Here is a 19,218-nt window from a genome sequence, read left to right as displayed (position 1 = left end):
TTTACGTATCTTTTAATGCGTAAGCCGCTTCTCTCCATAAATTGTGGGGTTATAATTAATTGTATTTTCAGAAAATTAAACCACTTTGAATGAATAGATGATTCTTGGAAAACGTATTCTAAATCGGTAAATACATTTTCGCACAAACTATTATTTATCAGCAGGGGCTTTGGCATCTGGTTGCTCCATTATAATTAACAAATACTATGCAAATACTGCTCCAGAGAATGGAAAAATAACTCGTTTGCGTTTGAGGGGAGCAGGGTGGCAAAGGCAGCGAGCACACGCAAATATTAATTTGCCGGAGCGCGTGCGACGGCTCCTCAGCGACATTAGTGATTTGCACAATGTCAGGAATTACTGTGCCTTCTGCAGTCGTCGCCTGTATGGGCTTTTCGGTATCAATCACCATAGCAACGTGCGCTGCTAGTAGCGAGCCTGCGATCCGGCGGCGTTATTCCCTCCGTGGGGGACCTGTCGCTTTTTCGGAGCAAGGCGCTTCAAGGTCAGCTTGGTTTGCCTCCACCTCTGCCGCTGCCCCTGCTGGAGGGCAGCTTGCCCTGCGAAGCTGGTCCTTCTGGGCACGAGCCTGGGCTTTGAAGGCTGGCGTTTGGCCGAAGAGCTGTATCAAATATTTGGCAAGCACACTGTTGCCTGCAGGCCAAACAAATAGCTTGTCGATACTAGTTAAATACATCTAAGGCGATAACAGCACTGGTAACTGGCCCGGGAGCTGCAGGTTGATTCAGCGTCTCCAGACTCTGCCACCTCTCCGTAATTCCGGTCCAGCTCCGAGGTTCATCACGTGGCTGCGTTGGCTGGCTCCGCTCTCAGGGCAGGCTACCGGGGCAGGTGGAGCTCAGGCGTCCGCCGCTGCAGCCTCCTGCGGCTCAGATCCCAAACCTCGCGGTTCAGGGGCGTTTCTGCAGCCAACCTGCCTCTCCTGCCGGGGTTCAAGTGGTGGTAAATCATCAGCAGACCCCTCTTTCCCCAGCGCAGATGTTAGTAGGTACAAGTCATCCCTGGCCTTCCTTAAAAAATCCGCTGTCGGAGTTAAGGAAACAAGAAATTTTGAGCCCTATTTCTTTGAGTTGCTTTTGGGGGGGGGGGGTGTCAGAAAACCATACAATGTAATAATTTATCTTATTTTCTTCTCTTCAGCATCAGTAATTGCCGTTACCCACTTTACCACATATTTTACCAAATAATTATCTTTCTGTAAGCCACTCATGTAATCTCCAGGGGAACTGACTTTTTTGGAGGAAAAAGACAAATTAACTACCTGACTATTACTGAAAAGCCAGAAGGTCTTAATTAAGGTTGGCAGTGGAAGCAGTGTTATAGTCCATTGTACATCATTCCCAGCTCTTCTTAATGACGGATGTCCTGTTTGCTTCCCATTTCAGGTTTTTACCCAGATTTGAAGACCCACGCTTTGTAGAGATGCCCCTTGTAAAAATGTTGCGTGCAAGTGTCGTGGAGGGGGAGGATTTCCAGTTCTTGGAGCGTGCTGTGTCTTTATGGCAGTCTGCTTTGCTTTATAAGTACATGCCTGGGAAGTATGTGATGGAATTACCTTTATTTTTGGGTGCAGTGCTTGAGCTGAGATTGTCCCCGCTGCACCAGACTACTCAGTAAAGCCTCTGGTTGAATCCTGGCTCAGGGCAAAAATGCACCGTCACTTAGACACTAAGTCCACATCTACAATCTCTCTCCTTTTCTTTACTTCCTCTCTCCGAAGGCGGCTTCCACTCCTCTCTCCGTAAGAGATGTGACGAGATTGCAGTCGGAGGCTGCGAGGCAAAAATTGTGACCGTTGTGCTATGTTAGGTATCGGTGTATAGTACAAGGCAGAAATTAATGCAAAGCGCCTCTGGCATATGTTGTCTATAGGCCAAAGCATATGTACATTGTCATTTAGCTTTGATACTTTGCTCCCTAAAAATGTGAAAAATCTTAATGGCTTACAGTACTCTACGGAACTGCTTTTGTAATTATGCTTATTTACTGCTTTGAAGCCTGTTGGTTAAACACTTCTTGACAAAACGTTCCGAAGATTTCCATTGGGATCACTTCATATTTGAAGTACTTTTTGCACCTGAGCATGACACTTATAATTTCTTGGCACTGAGAAAAGCAAACTAATATTTGTTTCCTTTGTTTTGTGCAAAGAAGCTTATAATAGGGCAGGCAGCAAAATCTGAGAATGCAAACAAATTGCTCAAGTCAAAGACAAAATACCCCAGTGATCATTTAGTTACTGTTCAAGGCATTTCTATTTCAGTGCTTGGGAGGCAGTGAAATGCTGTCGTGATGGGACTGCCTAGGAACCCTGACAGATTTACGCACGGAGATGCAAGGTAAACTGTCCCTGGGACTTTAGTTCTCCGTCCCCATCTCTCCAGTTGCTACCTAAGATAACTGGTAATGCTGCTCTTTATTACTGTTCTTCAAACCAGCGCCAGGCCAGGCAGCAGAGACGTAAAGACCATGAGCATGTTGGCTCCTGCCTAGGTGCAGAGGCAGCATAAGCAGCTTCTCTGCGTGCCGAGCGAGTCCCCGCATGGCTGGGAGCTGCGGACCCTGCTTTATCCCGGCGTGCCCTGCGGACGCTGGCTGGCGAGAGGAGATGAAGGAAGGGTGAGGGATCGGCGCGGTATCTGCCTTCCCCTGGGCAGCAGGAGAGCCAGCCGCACGCGGAGGCAGAGGTCTCTGCTGGAGGCACATGCGACCCAGGAGGAGCTGTAGATGGCTGGCCTGAAGATGGTCATTAGGTCTGCAAGCGAGGAAAAGGGCGTTTTTATCTCTTGAGTTCATCCGGAGGCGCCTGGAGCAGCGTTGTGCAGAGAGGGACCGTGCGCTCCCACTGGGGACGGCACCAGGAGGAGGGATCTCGGCAGCGTGGAGGCTGCCGGTGGCCCTGGCTGCCAGCGCGATCGCTGCGGTGCCCACGGTGACACCCCGGCGGCTGGTACAGCGCAGTGGCGGCAGCCCGGTCCCTTCGGACTGATCGACCCCAGCAGTGTCCAGCGGCTGCAGGCAGGGAGACCAGAGCGCAAAGAGCTGCCCTGGCTGCTCGAGCCCTGTCCCAGCGCGGGCGACCGCCTGTCGGCACTGGTGCCGCTGCCCCATTTTTGGTCCCCACCTGAGGACAGCAGTGTTGGGATGGGACAGTGAGCAACAGCGAGTCCCCTGCACTTGTTCAGCGGAGGGAGACCACCTAGTCCCCAGTGCTGTCATCTCACTAAATTCACTTCTTATAAAGAAATGATCATTACCATGCAATTTTCTAGCTACTGTCTCACAAGCTTCACTTGAGAAAGTCCTCGTGAGAGGTCACAAAAGCCGAGTTACCTCTATTTTCTGTCTTCTACTGAGATTCTTGCTATTTTTGTGCCTGCATTAGGATTTGTAAGGACAGAGGAGGAGCTTTTGTGCAGACTTCCGTTGTCTCTATCCCACACGTATGTTTATCCACTGCTAATTTGCCTGTGCAGCAGATTGCGAAAGGGAAACGCGTGCAAGCAGAAGGAGCGGTGGAGGGGGGACCAGGACAACAACAAGGAAAGAAGAATGGGCTCATTATGGTTCTGGGGAAGGAAATTAATGCACATTTGGAGCATGCAAATCACTACAGCCTTGCCCAAAAATTAGGGATCAAAAGTCTATGCAAAATTTTGCTCACTGATCTGTTTCTGAGATTCATCAGAATAATGCCAGAAAAGCAATTTCTTCCTCTGAGCCTTAATCTGTTACAGAAACCATACATATCCCTTGCAAAATTGCTGTTCCTCATTTTATTTTTTGAATTGATTGGTAAGATTATAGGTTTTAACTTAAATTTCCACTTGGCAGTTCCTTAGCATTCCTCACCTGCAGAAATCATTAGTTCATACAGGTGTGTACTGATCTGTAGGATTAACAGATCATTTTACTTCTAGTTACGGGATCCAGATAGAAAAGCATGTACACTTAAGAAAAGGAGGAGAAAGTGGGTGCAAACTGGGGCCCTTTTCATTTTCGTGGTCTCAGTTCTGCCACGCAAAATTTTTTCTATACACTTCTCTGCTTGACTGTGCTCCTACTCCAGGTCCTTATGAGAGGGATTAACCTCCTGGTGTTAGTTGTCTGATCTAAGTTCTCCTCTGTTCAGAGAGGAGAAAGATTAGCCCTTCCAAGGGACAGTTCTTATCCGAAGGTAGGTGGCAAAACTCCAGACTGCTTGATTTGACAGACAGAGCACAGCGAGTTCGGAAGCCAAAACGTAAGTAAGCATCAGCCTAGCAGTAACTCAGGGAATTAATGAGCTGGCGAACACGTTCTTAATTGCGAGATAAACAGTTTCCTTCCCAGGTATAGAGCAGGCATAACATTTCAGGAGGGTACCGCGGGCTTCCTGCTGCTGTCTGTGAAGCTGGGATATAACTGCTCCTTCGCAGGGATGCTGCTGCTCTCCAGATGCGCTTCCCGTTGCAGCTAATGGTGTCGTCTGATCTGTGGTTTATCATAGGAGCTCTGCAGAAGCGACAGCAAGTAGTTCTGCCACTGAAGACAAAAAAAAACCCTCCCAGGTGCAATTAAAAGAAAAAGCTTTCTTCGAGACCAATTATTTAATTTGATGTAATTTATAAAAGCCATAATTTTCCTGTAGATGCCTGAGACTGCTGAAGCAGAATATTTAAAAAAAAATCACTTGATGATTAAAAATATTCACAGTGAATTTCTTCCAGGGTTTAGGTTGCCCCTCGCTCGGTGAGATAGAGCGGCTACTCCCTGCACGCCGTCGGGGTGCCCGGCAGCTCGCTTGGAGCAGGCTTCCCTGGCGGAGCCGTCCGCAGGTTTGCCGAGGAAGGAGCCTCCCGCTCGGCCTCCTATCTGGGAAGCGTCTCGTTTGTATGTTAATGTCGAGTAGCGGTTTCCAGGGAAGGCACTCAGTGTGTTGCAAAGGGCCTTCCTGGCAGATTGCAGCTAAACTGATGCTCAGCTCACTAAATATTTACCCTACACATCCCACTTAATATGTCCAAACCCAGGCACACTGTGAAATCCTGAAACCTGATTCTGCGCTCGTGAGAGGCAGGAGCTGGTAATGTCAGCGCGGAGCGAGCGCCTGCCGCCCTGGACGCTGTGGGGCCACTGCCGCCACGCTGCCACCACCAGCCCCTGCTTCCCCGCCCGCAGCTCTCGCGGTCCTGCTGCCCCGTCCCGTCCCGGGCTGCCCCGCACCGCGGGCGGAGGGGAAGCCCGTCCTGGCCTCCAAGCTTCGCCAGTGCCAACGGCTGGTTTACCGGCTCCGTTGCCTCCTGCTGCCCTGGCCAGGAGGTGACTGTTGCATCTTCACCCGCTCCTTGCGGGGCTGTTGGCCGCTGTGCAAAGCATTTTGGGCTCAGAGATGCTTTTATGCTGCCTCGGACATTGCTCAGGTGCTAACGCTGGCGCAGTGGCGGGGGTGGCTGGAGACCTCGCAGCTCACCTGTTTGCTTTCGTTCCCCAGCGTGTTCCCCCAACGAGTTCCAGTGCAGCAACAGGACGTGCATCTCCATCATCTTCGTGTGCGACGGGGACAACGACTGCGGGGACGGCAGCGATGAGCGCAAGTGCTCCCCTCTGACCTGCAACCCCAACGAGTTCCAGTGCAACAACAGCATGTGCATCCCGGAGCTGTGGGTGTGCGACAACCAGCCGGACTGCGAGGACCAGTCGGACGAGTCCGTGGAGAAGTGCGGCTACGACGCCAAGGCCCTCAACACCTGCGCGGCCCACGAGTTCCAGTGCGGCAACGGCGAGTGCATCCACCTGAACTGGAAGTGCGATGGGGACGAGGACTGCAAGGACAAGTCCGATGAGCAGGATTGCCGTGAGTGTCGGCAGGGCCGAGGGGTCTCCTCGGCGGGGAGGGCGGCCAGAAGGCCACCGCGGGTTTTGTTTTAAGGCAGATCTTCGATGCGAGGTGTCTGTGCAGCAGCTGTGGGCCCCGCAAGGAGTTTGTGTCCCGCGTGGCCCAGCTGGGTGCCCAGCCGGCAGGGTCAGATAGATGCCAAGCTCCTTTTCTGCTTTTCCCTGATAATTTGGCGGGGGCTGCAAGAGCTGCTGGGTGGTAGCGTGCTTCTGAGGAGATGCGTTTCACTAGAAAGGAAAGCAACAGAAAATGGGAAACGTTTTCAAAGCCCTCGGGCTGCTTGGTGGGGTTGCAGCCTGGAGGTTAGAAGCCACAGTGCTAGAGGGAATGTATGATCAGTAGGAAAAAAAACAATTAATTTTCTGCCTGTGCAGTTAGAGCATACTGAATGAGACAGTCAAGAACAGCACCTCTGAAGAATCCAGTCTGAAATGCACTTTGAGTTTGGCTTGTTAAAGGCACCGAGCTCATAAATAATGGATTTCTTTTCAGCTGGCTTTATGCATTTAACATGGTGTTGCTTGTGTGCATGGTATTTTTGAATGTTTCATCCATTTTTAGCCACTTAACTGTTCGAGCTGGTCACTTATCTGGGGAAGGAGAGACAAGAAAAAAAGAGCAAAATGTTTTGTTAAAATATTCATAATCACAAGATTGAAATAAAATAAAATATTTACATAGCTGTATATATTTAGCAGTCCTGACATTGGACCACCTCTGGGAAGGAATGAAGGCAGCACCCAGCTGCAGAAACCAGATATTTTTACAACAGTACATAAGAAAATATCCAACTTTGGCCAGCAGTGCCTTTTTGTACCCGTGATGACACTGCATCCAGGCTGGCGAGCTCAGAGCCGCTGTGCAGGAGAGCCCCCCAAGAGGAGGTGCAGTCAGGCTCTCGGGGGCAGAGAGTGCCAGGTGCAAATTTGGAGGTTTTTTTAGCAAGAGGAGGAAGAAAACAGCGAGTCCTGGACACCAGCTTGCACTGCGGGAGGGCAGGAGGATGAGCTGCAGATAACCCCGGAGCCGCTACGGCTCTGCAAGCGAGGGAAGGAGCAGCTGAGGATCGTAGGAAGAGGCACGAGAGCAGAGCAGGCCACTGGGTTTGGTTAGGGAGCGCGTTTGGCTGCTGGGTGCCAGGAGCTTGTTGCTGCCTTTCCCGAGCAGGGACGGACAAGCCGGAAGCCTCTTGCCGCAGCTCCAAGGAGGTGCCGCCGGAGCCAGCACCGAGCTCGTGGCCGGCGGGGCTGCAGGCAGCGCTTTCAGGGCCGGTGCGCTCAGCACAGCCCCGGGCAGCGTCAGGGCACAGGAGCCAGGAGACGAGGCTGGTTCCTGGCGTCCGTGTCAGGGTGAAGCGACGGTGAGAAAGATGCCGCAGGCCAACCTGCCGCAGGGTAGCAGAAGCAAGGGGCAGCGGAGGGCAGGGGACTCGGGCTCCCTCGTCAGCGAAGTGTCGCTGAACTTGCCCGCAGTGAGGCCAGCTCGCCGCCGCCCGTGGGGCACAGGGTGCCTGGCTCTCTCCTTCGCGTCCCTGCACACCACGGTTCAGCCTGGTGCCGTTTCAGAGCGTCACCCTGCTGCTGCTTAAACGGTGGGGAGGGATCTCTGAAGCACCGGCCAGGAGAGGACTTGGGGCGCCGCGTGCTCACGTAGCCAGCAGGTCACCGGTGTGGGAACCAAAACTGCTGTTGCTTCGTTGTTGCTTGGATGCACACACCTGCAATAAAATAGCGACATTTGAGAGCCCTGGAAGCCCTGCTGGACTTGCAGCGTTTAGGGATTGACCTTTATTATTTTTTTTCCTGGCCTGGAAATTCTCTTTTTGAGATCTGTATTGGCGTGACATGCAGCGAGCTCCAGATGTGCAACACTGCTCCATCCCCGTAGCAACAGGAATGGCACAAGTACCACGGGGCTTGGCTTGATTAAACCTGAAGATAACAGCAGTACATCTTCTCTTGCAAATGGGGCTCATATGGTTTTTGCGTTGTATAAAATAGAGGGATGGGCGCTAACGCTTTAAAAGTGTCATGAGGCCATCATCAGTCATTTGTTACAATCGCTTTGGGGAGATGAATGAGTAGAGCGGAAATGAAGGGTGTCAATTGGTAAACAGGCAGTAAGACAGCAGATAAATAGGAGGGAATGAGTCGTTTCAGGGAAGCTGTGTGAGAACATTGGCTGTTTTTTCTAAATGTCCTTTTTAAGAACATTTTAAGGACATTCCATTTTTAAAAATGTCCTTCAAAAATTCAGGTTGGGGCATCCAGGAGGGAAATTAAACAGTGGTTGCAACTAGAAAACAGATCTCCTGAGGCCTGGCCTCACACTTCTGTGCCTCTGCATCTGTAAAATGGGACTGTTGCATCTTGCAAACACTGGACTTTTCTTGATATTAAGTTAGTACCTGAAAAGCACTTTAAGATTCCTTTACAATTTCCAAAAAAAAAAATTGCCGTAAAACTGCCAAGTGAGTTATTTCAAATGAAATGTGTGGTACGAATCTCCCTCTGTCATTTTGAACATGCAGAGACAGAAGAAACACAGGTGCAGACTTCAAATTTGGAATATATTGGCTAGATTTGAGCGATTCACCTTTATGCCCAATATTTGCAAATGGAAAGCGCGTCTGTTTTAGCGTGCCTCTTAGTTTAGCAGAGTTTTAGTAAATTGTCTCATATTTGCTTTGTGGAGCTGTGGAGATAGCTATAAAGCTGCTGAGATTTCACTGATACCACCCTGCAATGTTGTCTTTGCAGTTGCTACAAAGTTCTCCTTCCTTTTTGTTAGCTTTAGACTTGGAAATCTTTCTATTTCTAACATTTAGCTAAAACTGCTTCCTAGAAGAGCTTTGGAGGCTGCAATTGATCACAGTTAGTGGGATTTGTAACAGCTGCTTCCAAATCTGTAGCCAGTGTCCTGCAGATTTACATGACAAGCTGCAGACCTGTTCCCTTGCCAGGAAAGACAGGACTCCCATGGGCTTTGGTCACATGTGGAACTGGTGGAGAAGTTAATCCCTATGGCCAGAAATGGAGGAGGATGCCGTGCTGTCTCCACGCTTAGGAGCTGCTACAGAAAGGGTGAAATAAACTGTTTTTCATGCCAGAGGGTGGTCACCTGGTGGCTAAGAAATAACCGCAGCAAAGGAATTTTAGGCTGGAAAAGGTAGGAGAAGCTTTGGAGTGGCCCTGGTTTAGCTTGGCGGAGGTCAGGATTGCCTGGCGGAAGTCGGGCGCCCTGTCCTCAGCGATTCATCCGAGCAGGCCAGCCACGGCGGCAGCGGTTCGAGGAGAAGTGCCTCTGCCTCCCTGCGTGGCCTCTCAGAGCCGCTGCCCGGTCTGTGGGCCACAGTTCTCCTAGACCGCCGCTTCGTTTCCTCCGCTCCCTTCATTTTTCCCAATTCCCAGATGGTTAGTTTGGAGCTGCTGTCCCAGATGTCCCACTGGGGTTTCCCATGTGTGTTTGGGATTATTAGCTGAAATGTGGTGGCACAACTGATCCCCTAACTGTGCTTGTTGCTTAGGACTTTTTCTTGCTTTGCAGCTTTTTATGAGTAGTGTGTTTATGGCTTTCCTCTCCAAGGAGCAGTGCTATTTCCAAACCTTTCTCTTGTGAATACTGTATTTTTCTAAAGGCGGGATTTCCCCCCTCCCACCAGGACCAGTTGCTGCTCTCGCTGTCTCCTGTGGCCTCCCGTGGTTGTAGATGCACTAGAACTCAGTCCGGTGAAGCAGTCCCCAGGCCGGATCCTGCGTCCTGTGGGATACTATCACAGATAATGCTGAGCTTTTGTACATACCAGTATTTTAGAGTATTGATGTTAGCTCACTTCATGTCTGTGGCTCTTCTTGGGTTATCTGAAAGTAGTAATTTCTGTATTAGAACTAGTCTGTCAATTTTTCAAGGAAATTCTGCCATGTAGCTCTTGCCTCCCATGTAGTAACATCCGTGCTGACCTCCTCTAGCGATGCAGAGGCGGTGATTTTCTATCATGTGGTCCCAGGCTGCCCTCAGCAAGATGGATAGGCTAGAACTGAGATCTCTCCGGGGTGTGCGGCTTTAATGGGATTTTAAGAAAACATCGGGAAGACAGTCCCCTCAGAAATAAGCCGTGTAACATGTCCCAGCAATGAGGAGCCTGTTTGCTAGCAAACAGGCTGCAGCCCTTCGCTGGGTAGAGCGTGCCTGTACCTGTTGTGCCAGTTGCACATGGCTAAAAGGTGTCACACGTGGCTAACGCTCGAACGGTGTCTCTCTAAAGCTCTGGTGACCTGCCGGCCGGACGAGTTCCAGTGCGGGGACGGGACCTGCATCCACGGAGCGAAGCAGTGCGACAAGGTGCACGACTGTCCCGACAACAGCGACGAGGCAGGCTGCGTCCAAGGTACGTATGGGCGGCGCATGCAAGCCCACAAGAGCTGCCCAGCCACGGGGAGGGGGACAGGCCTGCTCTGCCCCTCCTAGCTGAGGCAAGCTGCTTCCCGTGGAGAGTTTTAAGCCGTTCTGGCTGCGGGGCTGCTTGGGAGAGATGGTTGCGCTGACCAGGCACATTGCACGTCTCGAAATTTCCTTGCATGATACTCAGGCTTAATGTTCATTTGCTTAATCCCATCCCATTTCTGCTAATGACACCCTCTTGAAGCTTAATGTCAGGCTTTTTGTTGTCACGAGCCTCGTCTAACTTAGTTGCTTTCCTCTCTTGCCCGACACGACAGAGTCAGCATGTGAAAGTCCCAGCAAGTTTCAGTGTAAGAGTGGAGAGTGCATTGACGGAGGCAAAGTGTGCGATTCCCATAGAGACTGCAGGGACTGGTCTGACGAGCCTCTGAAAGAATGTGGTACAGTACTTGCCTTCTACGTGTTGCTCCTGTTGTAACCGCTTCCCCTCTCCTCCATCTGGCACTCACAGCTTTGAGTGTAACCACATGTAGCTGCTAATGCTATTTCTCACTCTGCTCCTCCTCCCTTGCCTGTGCTCTCTCCGCATAGTCCACCACCCTTTACGTGAATATAATTAGTGGCCGAGTCTGATCCATCTGCAAGCTTGAACCGTGCCCTTCTCAGCTTAGCTTTTACTCTTGGAGGGGTGTTTGAGCTGAGCGCAGCACAGGAGCCAGGAATCCCCCCTCCCCACGGGCACTGGTGTCCCCTACAGCATGGACCAGTTCGTTTAGCCTCACTGCCTAAATTGTCCCTGAATTGAAGATGAGGATAACATCATAAAGGTGACTTGGCACTGGGAACATGCTTTGAAGGTGAAAACCCAGTGAGCGGCAGTGACCACTGAGAGAGGACTTGGGCTGTTTCTAGGTTTTACACATGGTTGCCACTTCCTTAGAAATGAGAGCAGGTCGCTCTGCAGTGTCCTGCCGGAATCTGGGCTACCACGAGTGACCAAGCCATGGGCACCCGCCTGGTCTGCATCTGCCTGGCAGAGTCAGCAGCCCCCAAAGCGCTGGGCCGCCCTGCCTGGGGCAGCCAGTGACAGGCACTTCACCCCTGTTCACCCCTCACTGGGCACCGAGGGTAGCCCAGCCTCACGCAGGCTTCTCCTGTTCCGTGCCTCCATGGAGTACCAGTAGCGTAGAGCGCAGTGCCCGTACATACATATAATTCCTCACGTTCAGGAGGAACTGTCAGGCTGTCCTCTGTATCCAAGTGGTGCATGTGCATGCCAGGGAGGATGCGCTTGCCTTGTGCTTTCAGTACGCCCTTGCTTTCTTCCGCACTAATCCGCATCTCCCTGTCTTTCTGAGTGGGTGCTGCAGCTTGTCTGTCTGTGGAGGTCCCCCAGTGGAGCTGGCGGCCCAGCAGGTCTCAGGAGACGGAGCAGCACGCTTGGGCTTGGTGCCGTGGCTGACTCGCTGCGATCCCAGGCTGGCAGTGAAGTGTCATTTGAATTAGGAAGCTGAAAGGAGAACAGCCCCCAAAAGAAATGTTGCTTTAAGGCTGCCGAAATGATGCGCGTTGCCGTGAATGTAAAGCACAGCCACGCAGCGGCCAGGAGATGCAGGACACGCTCCTCATCTCGGTGTATCTGGCTGGCTGCGTGCTAGACCCTGTAGTGCCCTCCAAGATTCCCCGGAAAGGCCCTGCAGAAAGCAGACCATCGCTTGACTTATCTTAGGTGTGCAGTGAGCATGTTGCTGAAGCCTGGGAGATGGGCTGCAGCTGCCCGGCAGGCTGCTCTCCGCCTGGCCTTCTGCTCAGTGCGTGCTGAGAACTGCAGCACTTGATTCACTGTCTCTAAATCCATTCCGCAAAGCACCTCTGAAACCAGGGGAATCATCCAAATGAGGGTTTGCTTGTTAGTTGAAACAGCCTTTGGTAGTATTTTGCAGTGTGTGGGTGTGCATGTTTATGACCCAATTTGCTAGAGGCCTGTGCAAGTGCAGTAATAGGTGATATCCATTAATAAACATCACTGAGGAGTGACACCACACAATGTGACTCTGTGGACAGCTTCTTGGAGCCTAGTGAACTTGCTCTATTAATAATGTATTGCTATCTATGTCTGTGTCTTTGATAGGAAGGTGAAAGCATCCCACAGATGAGATGGGGTTCCTTCTGGCACAATATTTTCCTGGTCTTACTGACTTTAATTGGCTTGTGGTTGTTTTCATTTTCTTCCAAGAATACCAGTTTAAGGGCTCTGCCGTACTGCTCACCTGCAGTGTGCAAGGAGGCAAGAAGTAAAAGACAAATGAAAAATTTGGCTTTAAATTGCATTAAGGATTGAAGCAAATCAGTTTTGCTTGTTCCAGTGAGCCCCTATCCCTGAAATCCCACAGCTTCTATTCTGCAGCCCTACTTAGGGGGAGGACCTTCTCCTCACCCTGGGTAGATTAATTACAACAACAAGAAATGTTGTTTCTGACAGAAATAACAACCTTTCATGCCAGCCTTCCTCAGCTTCTCATTCAGTTGTAGTTACAGGGACCCATTTAGTCTGTTCTTCGTTTCAGTGGGATCAGAGAGGCGGCCTTGGATTAGGCAGGGACCTGGGACAGGGTGGGGGCTGTAACTCCATAACTTGCATGCTTGGGCTGATGCAGGCTGCCAGCAGAGACTGCAGTGTGGGCAGTGTTTGTGGGAGGACTGTATATCTCAGTGTTAATGGAGTGTCTCTGATGGACTGTACTTTGGGGGTTTCAGGAACTGGCACACATATCATTCCTTGGAGCTAGCTAGGAAAGTAGTGCAGTGTTTCAAAATAGGGGCCCCTGGGAAACGGGACTCCCCAAGCATGCATTATTAAAGCTCAAGGAGACTGTTCAGAAAAGTCAACATGAACAAGTGCACGGGGAAGGAGGAGCTTCCTGGAGAGAGTCCTTCAGTCCCTTGAAAGTCCCTCACATCTGGCAGAACGTACTCAAAGCAGCAGCCCTCAGATGGGCTGAGATGTGGAGATTTACATATGTGACATCCCCAGGGCTCCCTGCTCACTTAGCCACTAGCTTTTAATACAGGTGATCCTACAGTGTCGGTTTGAGGGAAAAAAAGAAGCAAGAAAGATATGGTGGTGGCTTCCTACCTGCAAAGTCACTCATATGCTCTATGTGGCCAGCTCCTGGCCACCAAAAGCTGGTAGCTGTGGGGAAATTTCTGAGGACCTCGACCTCTCTTAATTTTATTCAGTCTTATGATTAAAACCCCTCATTTTAATCTGTATACCTCTTCCAGGTATGAATGAATGCTCTATGAACAACGGTGGTTGCTCACACATATGTAAAGACTTGAAGATTGGTTATGAATGTGAATGCCCTCCCGGATACAAGCTTCTGGATAAAAAAACGTGTGGAGGTAATTTACATGCAAACAGCAGTTCCCTGTGTTTTACCATACAGAGACTGATTATAGTCACTCCAGCATTGCTCCATCACAGATGGTTTGATTTCAAGTTATTGATGGGTTTCAAACACTCCTTTCAGACATAGATGAATGTGAGAATCCAGACGCTTGTAGCCAGATCTGCATTAATTACAAGGGGGACTACAAATGCGAGTGCTACGAGGGATACGAGATGGACACCCTGTCCAAGAACTGCAAAGCTGTAGGTAAGACAACTCCACAGGCCCTTAAGCGCTGCCTGCTCAACATCACAACTCTGATAAGAAGATGTGCTTGCAGGGCTGAGGCTGGGGGAGTGGAGACGAAAGGAAACTAGCAAGTGAAGACATTCATTTCAAGCTGCGCTGAACTGCTGCAGTGATAGCAGATGCGTCTCTAGGCAAGAACTACTGATCACGCAGATCAGAATATTTTAACAGTGTGCAGAGCAAGATTGCAGTCACTAGCTGGGTGTTTGAAGCTGAAACTAGAAAAGAAGGTCTCTTGACAGGTGTTATTAAAAACAGTGCAGCAAAAACATTTAGCAGTAGTAGTATTAAAAAGAAGAAAACAACCCAATTAAAATGTGGCGGGTTAGTCACCTCTTCCCCACCCCAGCCACCTACATAAATACCAACATGAACACCAGACTTTTGCTTAGCTTATTGCAAAAATTTATGTTTGCATCAGAGGGTTGGAAAATTGAACTGTGCAAGATTAAGCATTAGCCATGATGAAGGTTTGTTTCAAGGGAACTGTGGATCTCTTGGGGAGGGGTGAATTACCTGCAGTGTAGAATTGCCCCTCGCGTTATCCTGCGCATCCAGATGTCCTCTCTTTTCCCAGGTTCTGTATGGTACGTACAGTGTCCTGCTGTCCTCTTAAAGTCCATTAGTCACAGTCTGCAGTGAGCTGGGACTGACCCAAATCCGGAGACACTCGTCAGCTCGTTGATTGGAAAACTCTGTTGTGCCTGAGAGCCACCTATTTCAGAGCTAGAACCTTGTCCCAGCTCTTCCCTTCCAAAATCAGGTTCCTCAGTCCCCTTTTGTCCTTCCTAGTGAAAGCATTCTCTTCCTTAGGATCTTCTACTCGTTGGAGACAAACTAGTCTAACCCAATAAGGTCATTTTGAGTCTCCCATCTTGTCCATACTTCCAGTGGGGTGGTGCATAACCAGCCAACAAAATCTTTAGCTGTTTGACTCGCAGCTTATTTTAGTGATGCTTAAGAACATAGAGAATCACTGCATGCTGTGCTGCTCGCAGGATGTGCACCTCTTGGTCTGAGCCCAGAGACATGGGTGCGTGTCTCCTAGAGTGGGCAACTGGTCTCCATGGGGCCCATTGTGAATAACTGAGGAAGCTGAGGTGCTGGTCGTGGTCTTCTGAGCAAACTAACCATTGGGTTGTTGTGCTTCCTGCTCTCCTGTCTTTTGGCAAATTCAAGTCAATTTTATGCTTCTTGAGAGACTCTGGCCTGGGCTAACCTGAGGTCACAGCTGCAATAGCAGTATCACCGGCACCCAGGCTGGAGGCTCCGGCCCCACAGAGAAGAGACATGAACTGGGTGAGCCCAAGGCGCAGGTGGACAGTGTGAAGTCTGCGTATACATGATGGTCAAAAATGCCTCCGGCAACCTGTCTTGCGTTGTTGGATTCAGTGTGGCACTATCTCACCTCCAGGCAGCCCAAAGGGCTGCGTCTTCCCTGTCTGGTCACGAGTCACCAAAAATGGCTCCTTTATTTTGTATCTGAAACATAGAATTGAAGGTGAGGATATTTCCCAGAGTTTTGCTTGTGGTTATTAGCAGAACAGGCAGACTGAGAGCTGATGTGTGTCCAGTGAGTGACAGAGGTGCTGCAGCCCCCTGTGTCCCTGTGTAACAGCTCTACTTCTGGAAGCCATTGACAGTTGCTTCTGGTGCGGTGCAAAGCTTCCTCACAAAGCAGAACCGTCAGTGACTGACTGTTGGTCACTTTGGTTTTGTTTGGGGAATGCAAGCTCAATCAAGCCCTTAGATCAGCTGCTAAAATGACAAATGCACTTATTTTCTGTGATAGGCAAGAGTCCGTACCTGATCTTCACCAATCGCCATGAAGTCCGTAAGATAGACCTGGTGAAAAGGGACTACTCTCGCATCATTCCCATGCTGAAAAACGTAGTGGCACTGGACGTGGAGGTGGCAACAAACAGAATATATTGGTGTGATTTGTTTTACCGAAAAATCTACAGGTAAGGGCCAAGGGAGGGCATGTATTTTGGTACCTTTCCAAAGATGTGGTTCAGTCCCTGCCCCACAAGGACAATCTGCAGCGAACATTGCAGAGTGCAGTGAACACAGGGAACCTGAGGGCTTTTCTTCCCTTACTTGACTGCCTATTGTGGCCCAGACTTCGTCAGCTTTTCAGAAATTGATACAGAAATTGGGCTTGTGCAGTTACTGACTTGATAATACAGGAAGACCTTTCATCAGTCGTAGATCCTGCTGCATTTGTACAACTACATGTAGGCTTTCATTTACTGTATCATAATATTGCTAAGTGATGCTATGGGAGACTGCAGCCACGCTGTGATGTGGGCTTGCTGGACAAGAAGCCACACAGGACTTAGCATCTGAAAGCACAAAGGAGGCAAACAGTGCGAGAAAGGAAGTTGCAACACAGGCACTAGTTGACCACTGCAGTCTCTGGTAGACCTGGGTTTAAATTCACAGCACTTGACCACTTTCCATATTCTGGATTTCTCTTTCTCCCTCCTTCTTCAGCCTTTTTTCATGGCATCCACCACAGTATTGTCTATCAAAAAATGCATTTAATTTATGTGCTGAAAATCCTCTATGTATATTCTGATTTGCATAGCTATGGCACCCTATTGCAGCTTCTACAGCGATGTGTTGTGGATTTTAGCTAATGATCAGGGAAAGGCTGATTGGTTTCAGTGCATAGGAGCCAAGTCAGGCTTTCTGCAGGCTGTAGCAGCTCCCATGCTGTTGGCAGGGAAACCTGCCCGATCTGTGCTGAGTATTAAGCACTCAAGTAGCTAGCCAGGTACGCTGAGCAGCCCTGGGGAGCACTGAAAATGGGGAGATGGTTCAGAAGAAAGGTGGCTGTTTTCACTGTGTCTGATACTGTAGGGACAGCTAGGGCAGGTAGGAGCTACGTATTCATATGCAAAGAATTATTCAAGACACACTGCTCCTTCTGCAGCTCTCTGCAAATGTCCTGGGGCTGGGGCACCCAGAACACTGTTCATACCCTGAGCTTGGCTATACCAAACCTTTTTTTTTTTCCCCAAACAGCAGGATTTTCATCTTTCTCCCTCCTGCTTTTGTTAGCTTTGTTTTAAGTCCCAGCTTTTCTGGGACTCTGGATCATTTCTTAACTAATATTCCTGTTTAAGATATCACTAATATGAAACATTTCTAAATGAAAGGCCATCATGTCCCTCCAGCAGAGAACAGGACTCCACCTGCAGGCAACAGCAGTCCATAATTATGAGAGGCTATTGCAAGGCACAAACTGTGGTACAGGAAATAATTGCTGAGAAGAGATTCCATCTTTCTTAATATTTACCTCACTTCTCATTCCAGTCCCTCTCCCATTGAGGAGGTGTCCCCAGGGGTGTCAGAAGATATTTTACAATATTTAGTTACTGGGAGAAGTGAGATGTCACCTCTGTATTTCCGCACTCTTGTTCTGAAAGCCCCATGAGCCCCTCTCAGCTTCCCCACCAGTGTAACAAGTCGTGGTCAGGGTGCGATGCAGCAGCTCACTGCAGTGTTGCACAGGAAGTGTGAAAAATGGCTATTTCACTGGGGAAGATTCAGCTGAGCTGGAATTGTGTACGCAGAACACATGGTGCTCGTCATACTGAAATAGCAAAGGCTTGAGAACATCACTGGCCACCCCGCAGAAGCCTCTGATGATACCGTTCATTTGGTGTTGGGGCAGAGAGAAACGTAGCACCTTCTGGCTCACCAAAACCACTCCTTGTAACACCTGCATCCTCTGAAGATGCGGCATCCTACTGTTAATCTGCTTAGCTGTTCCAGCCTGAGCTGCAAACCGTGCCACAACACCAATGCTTTTTGCTTGGAGACATTTATTTCCAAGTCTCTCAACTGATGCTTGAGAGCTCAGCTCCAAAAAAACTTAGCTTCTCATTCCCTGACCAAAGGCAGGCTAGCCAGGGAACGGGAGATGTAAGTCAGCTTGGAGTTTCAATCGTTCAGGGAGAAAAAGATCTTTCTGTTATTTTCTAACTTTTTAAAGATGTACTAAATTATTCTAAGAGCCAGACTAAGCTCTTAGAAACACGGATGCAGACTCAGAATAACTCCAGTTCACTGAAAGTAATTGATATTGGTGCAGGTGCAATAGAGTAGAATCAGCCTGTTTGCTTGTAGGAGCAATACAGAGTTATTTATAGAACATGCATGTGGAGTTTGCTGCCTTTCATTAGCATTTTGAAAGATTTTTGAGCCTGCTACTGATTTTAGTGTATGCTTTCTTTGTATCTAACAAGAGAGCACATGCCAAATCATTACAGTTCCACGAGTTCCTTTGCTAAATCAGAATTAATTACACAGGTCCTAATTCTGCAACACATTTAAACACATTTATCTGCATGTTAAGTTCAACTCTGTTCAGCAGAGCACAGGAGATTATACTTCTAATGTCCATAAATTCTCTAAATTGACACTATTGAAGTTAGGTGCCCTAAGTTAAAAGTTTTGCTGAATTATGCAGTTACAGCAGGAAGCAGACAGAAAATTAAAATGACAGTTCCTTGTCCTGCAAATCCCTGCCATCCAAACAGAGGGAAATATGAACAAATTGTAGGAGAAAGCAGTGGAAGAATACAACATGCAGCCGTACAGGTTTCTGTGTTCATCATGCTGCCATGTATGCACTTTCTCTCCATGGGGCTGGAATGGTTCTGCCCAGCGTTCAGCTGTCTCCAAGGTCCGTCTCTGTGCGCCTCTTCACAGCCCTCTCTGGGCCTGTGTCAGTCCAGTGACAAGTCTTGTCTTTGCAGTGCCTACATAGACAAAGCGAGTGACACAGCTGAGCAGGTGATTTTGATAGACAGCCAGCTGAACTCTCCTGAGGGACTCGCAATAGACTGGGTTCATAAGAATATCTACTGGACGGATTCAGGAAACAAGACTATCTCGGTCGCCACTGCAGATGGAAGCAGGAGGAGGACACTTTTCAGCAGTGACCTCAGTGAGCCAAGAGCCATTGCTGTTGATCCCACGCGGAGGTAGGTGTGAAAACCCCAAACAGTCCCTTGTCCAGCAGAGACATTCCAGTCCTCTTCTGCCTCTTACAGATTCGAAGATGGTTCTCATCTCATCAAGGCTTACAGATGCCCTTATCTTAATTAGATGATTAGATCCATTAAAGCGGGACTGCTGAGATATTTCAAGTGTTTCTTTGCAAGGCCTCTGCAGTGAAAAAAATCCTGAAAATAATGTAGGTCA

General features: G+C 49.3%; 1 protein-coding gene across 1 annotated transcript in view; it reads left to right on the top strand.

Moving 5' to 3' along the window:
* The window catches only part of LRP8 (LDL receptor related protein 8), a 181,556-nt gene that overhangs the window by 151,616 nt on the left and 10,722 nt on the right, over positions 1-19,218 (top strand). Inside the window, exons 5-11 of the mRNA XM_067301274.1 lie at positions 5,495-5,857; positions 10,164-10,286; positions 10,618-10,740; positions 13,586-13,705; positions 13,834-13,959; positions 15,794-15,965; positions 18,771-18,998. Coding sequence (XP_067157375.1) covers positions 5,495-5,857; positions 10,164-10,286; positions 10,618-10,740; positions 13,586-13,705; positions 13,834-13,959; positions 15,794-15,965; positions 18,771-18,998 — 1,255 coding nt within the window. The remainder of the gene's footprint in view (positions 1-5,494; positions 5,858-10,163; positions 10,287-10,617; positions 10,741-13,585; positions 13,706-13,833; positions 13,960-15,793; positions 15,966-18,770; positions 18,999-19,218) is intronic.

The sequence above is a fragment of the Apteryx mantelli genome, chromosome 8 (assembly GCF_036417845.1).
Source record: "Apteryx mantelli isolate bAptMan1 chromosome 8, bAptMan1.hap1, whole genome shotgun sequence".
Taxonomy (NCBI): domain Eukaryota; kingdom Metazoa; phylum Chordata; class Aves; order Apterygiformes; family Apterygidae; genus Apteryx; species Apteryx mantelli.
Note: the sequence above shows the minus strand (reverse complement) of the source record. Positions and strands in the feature narration are given on the sequence as shown.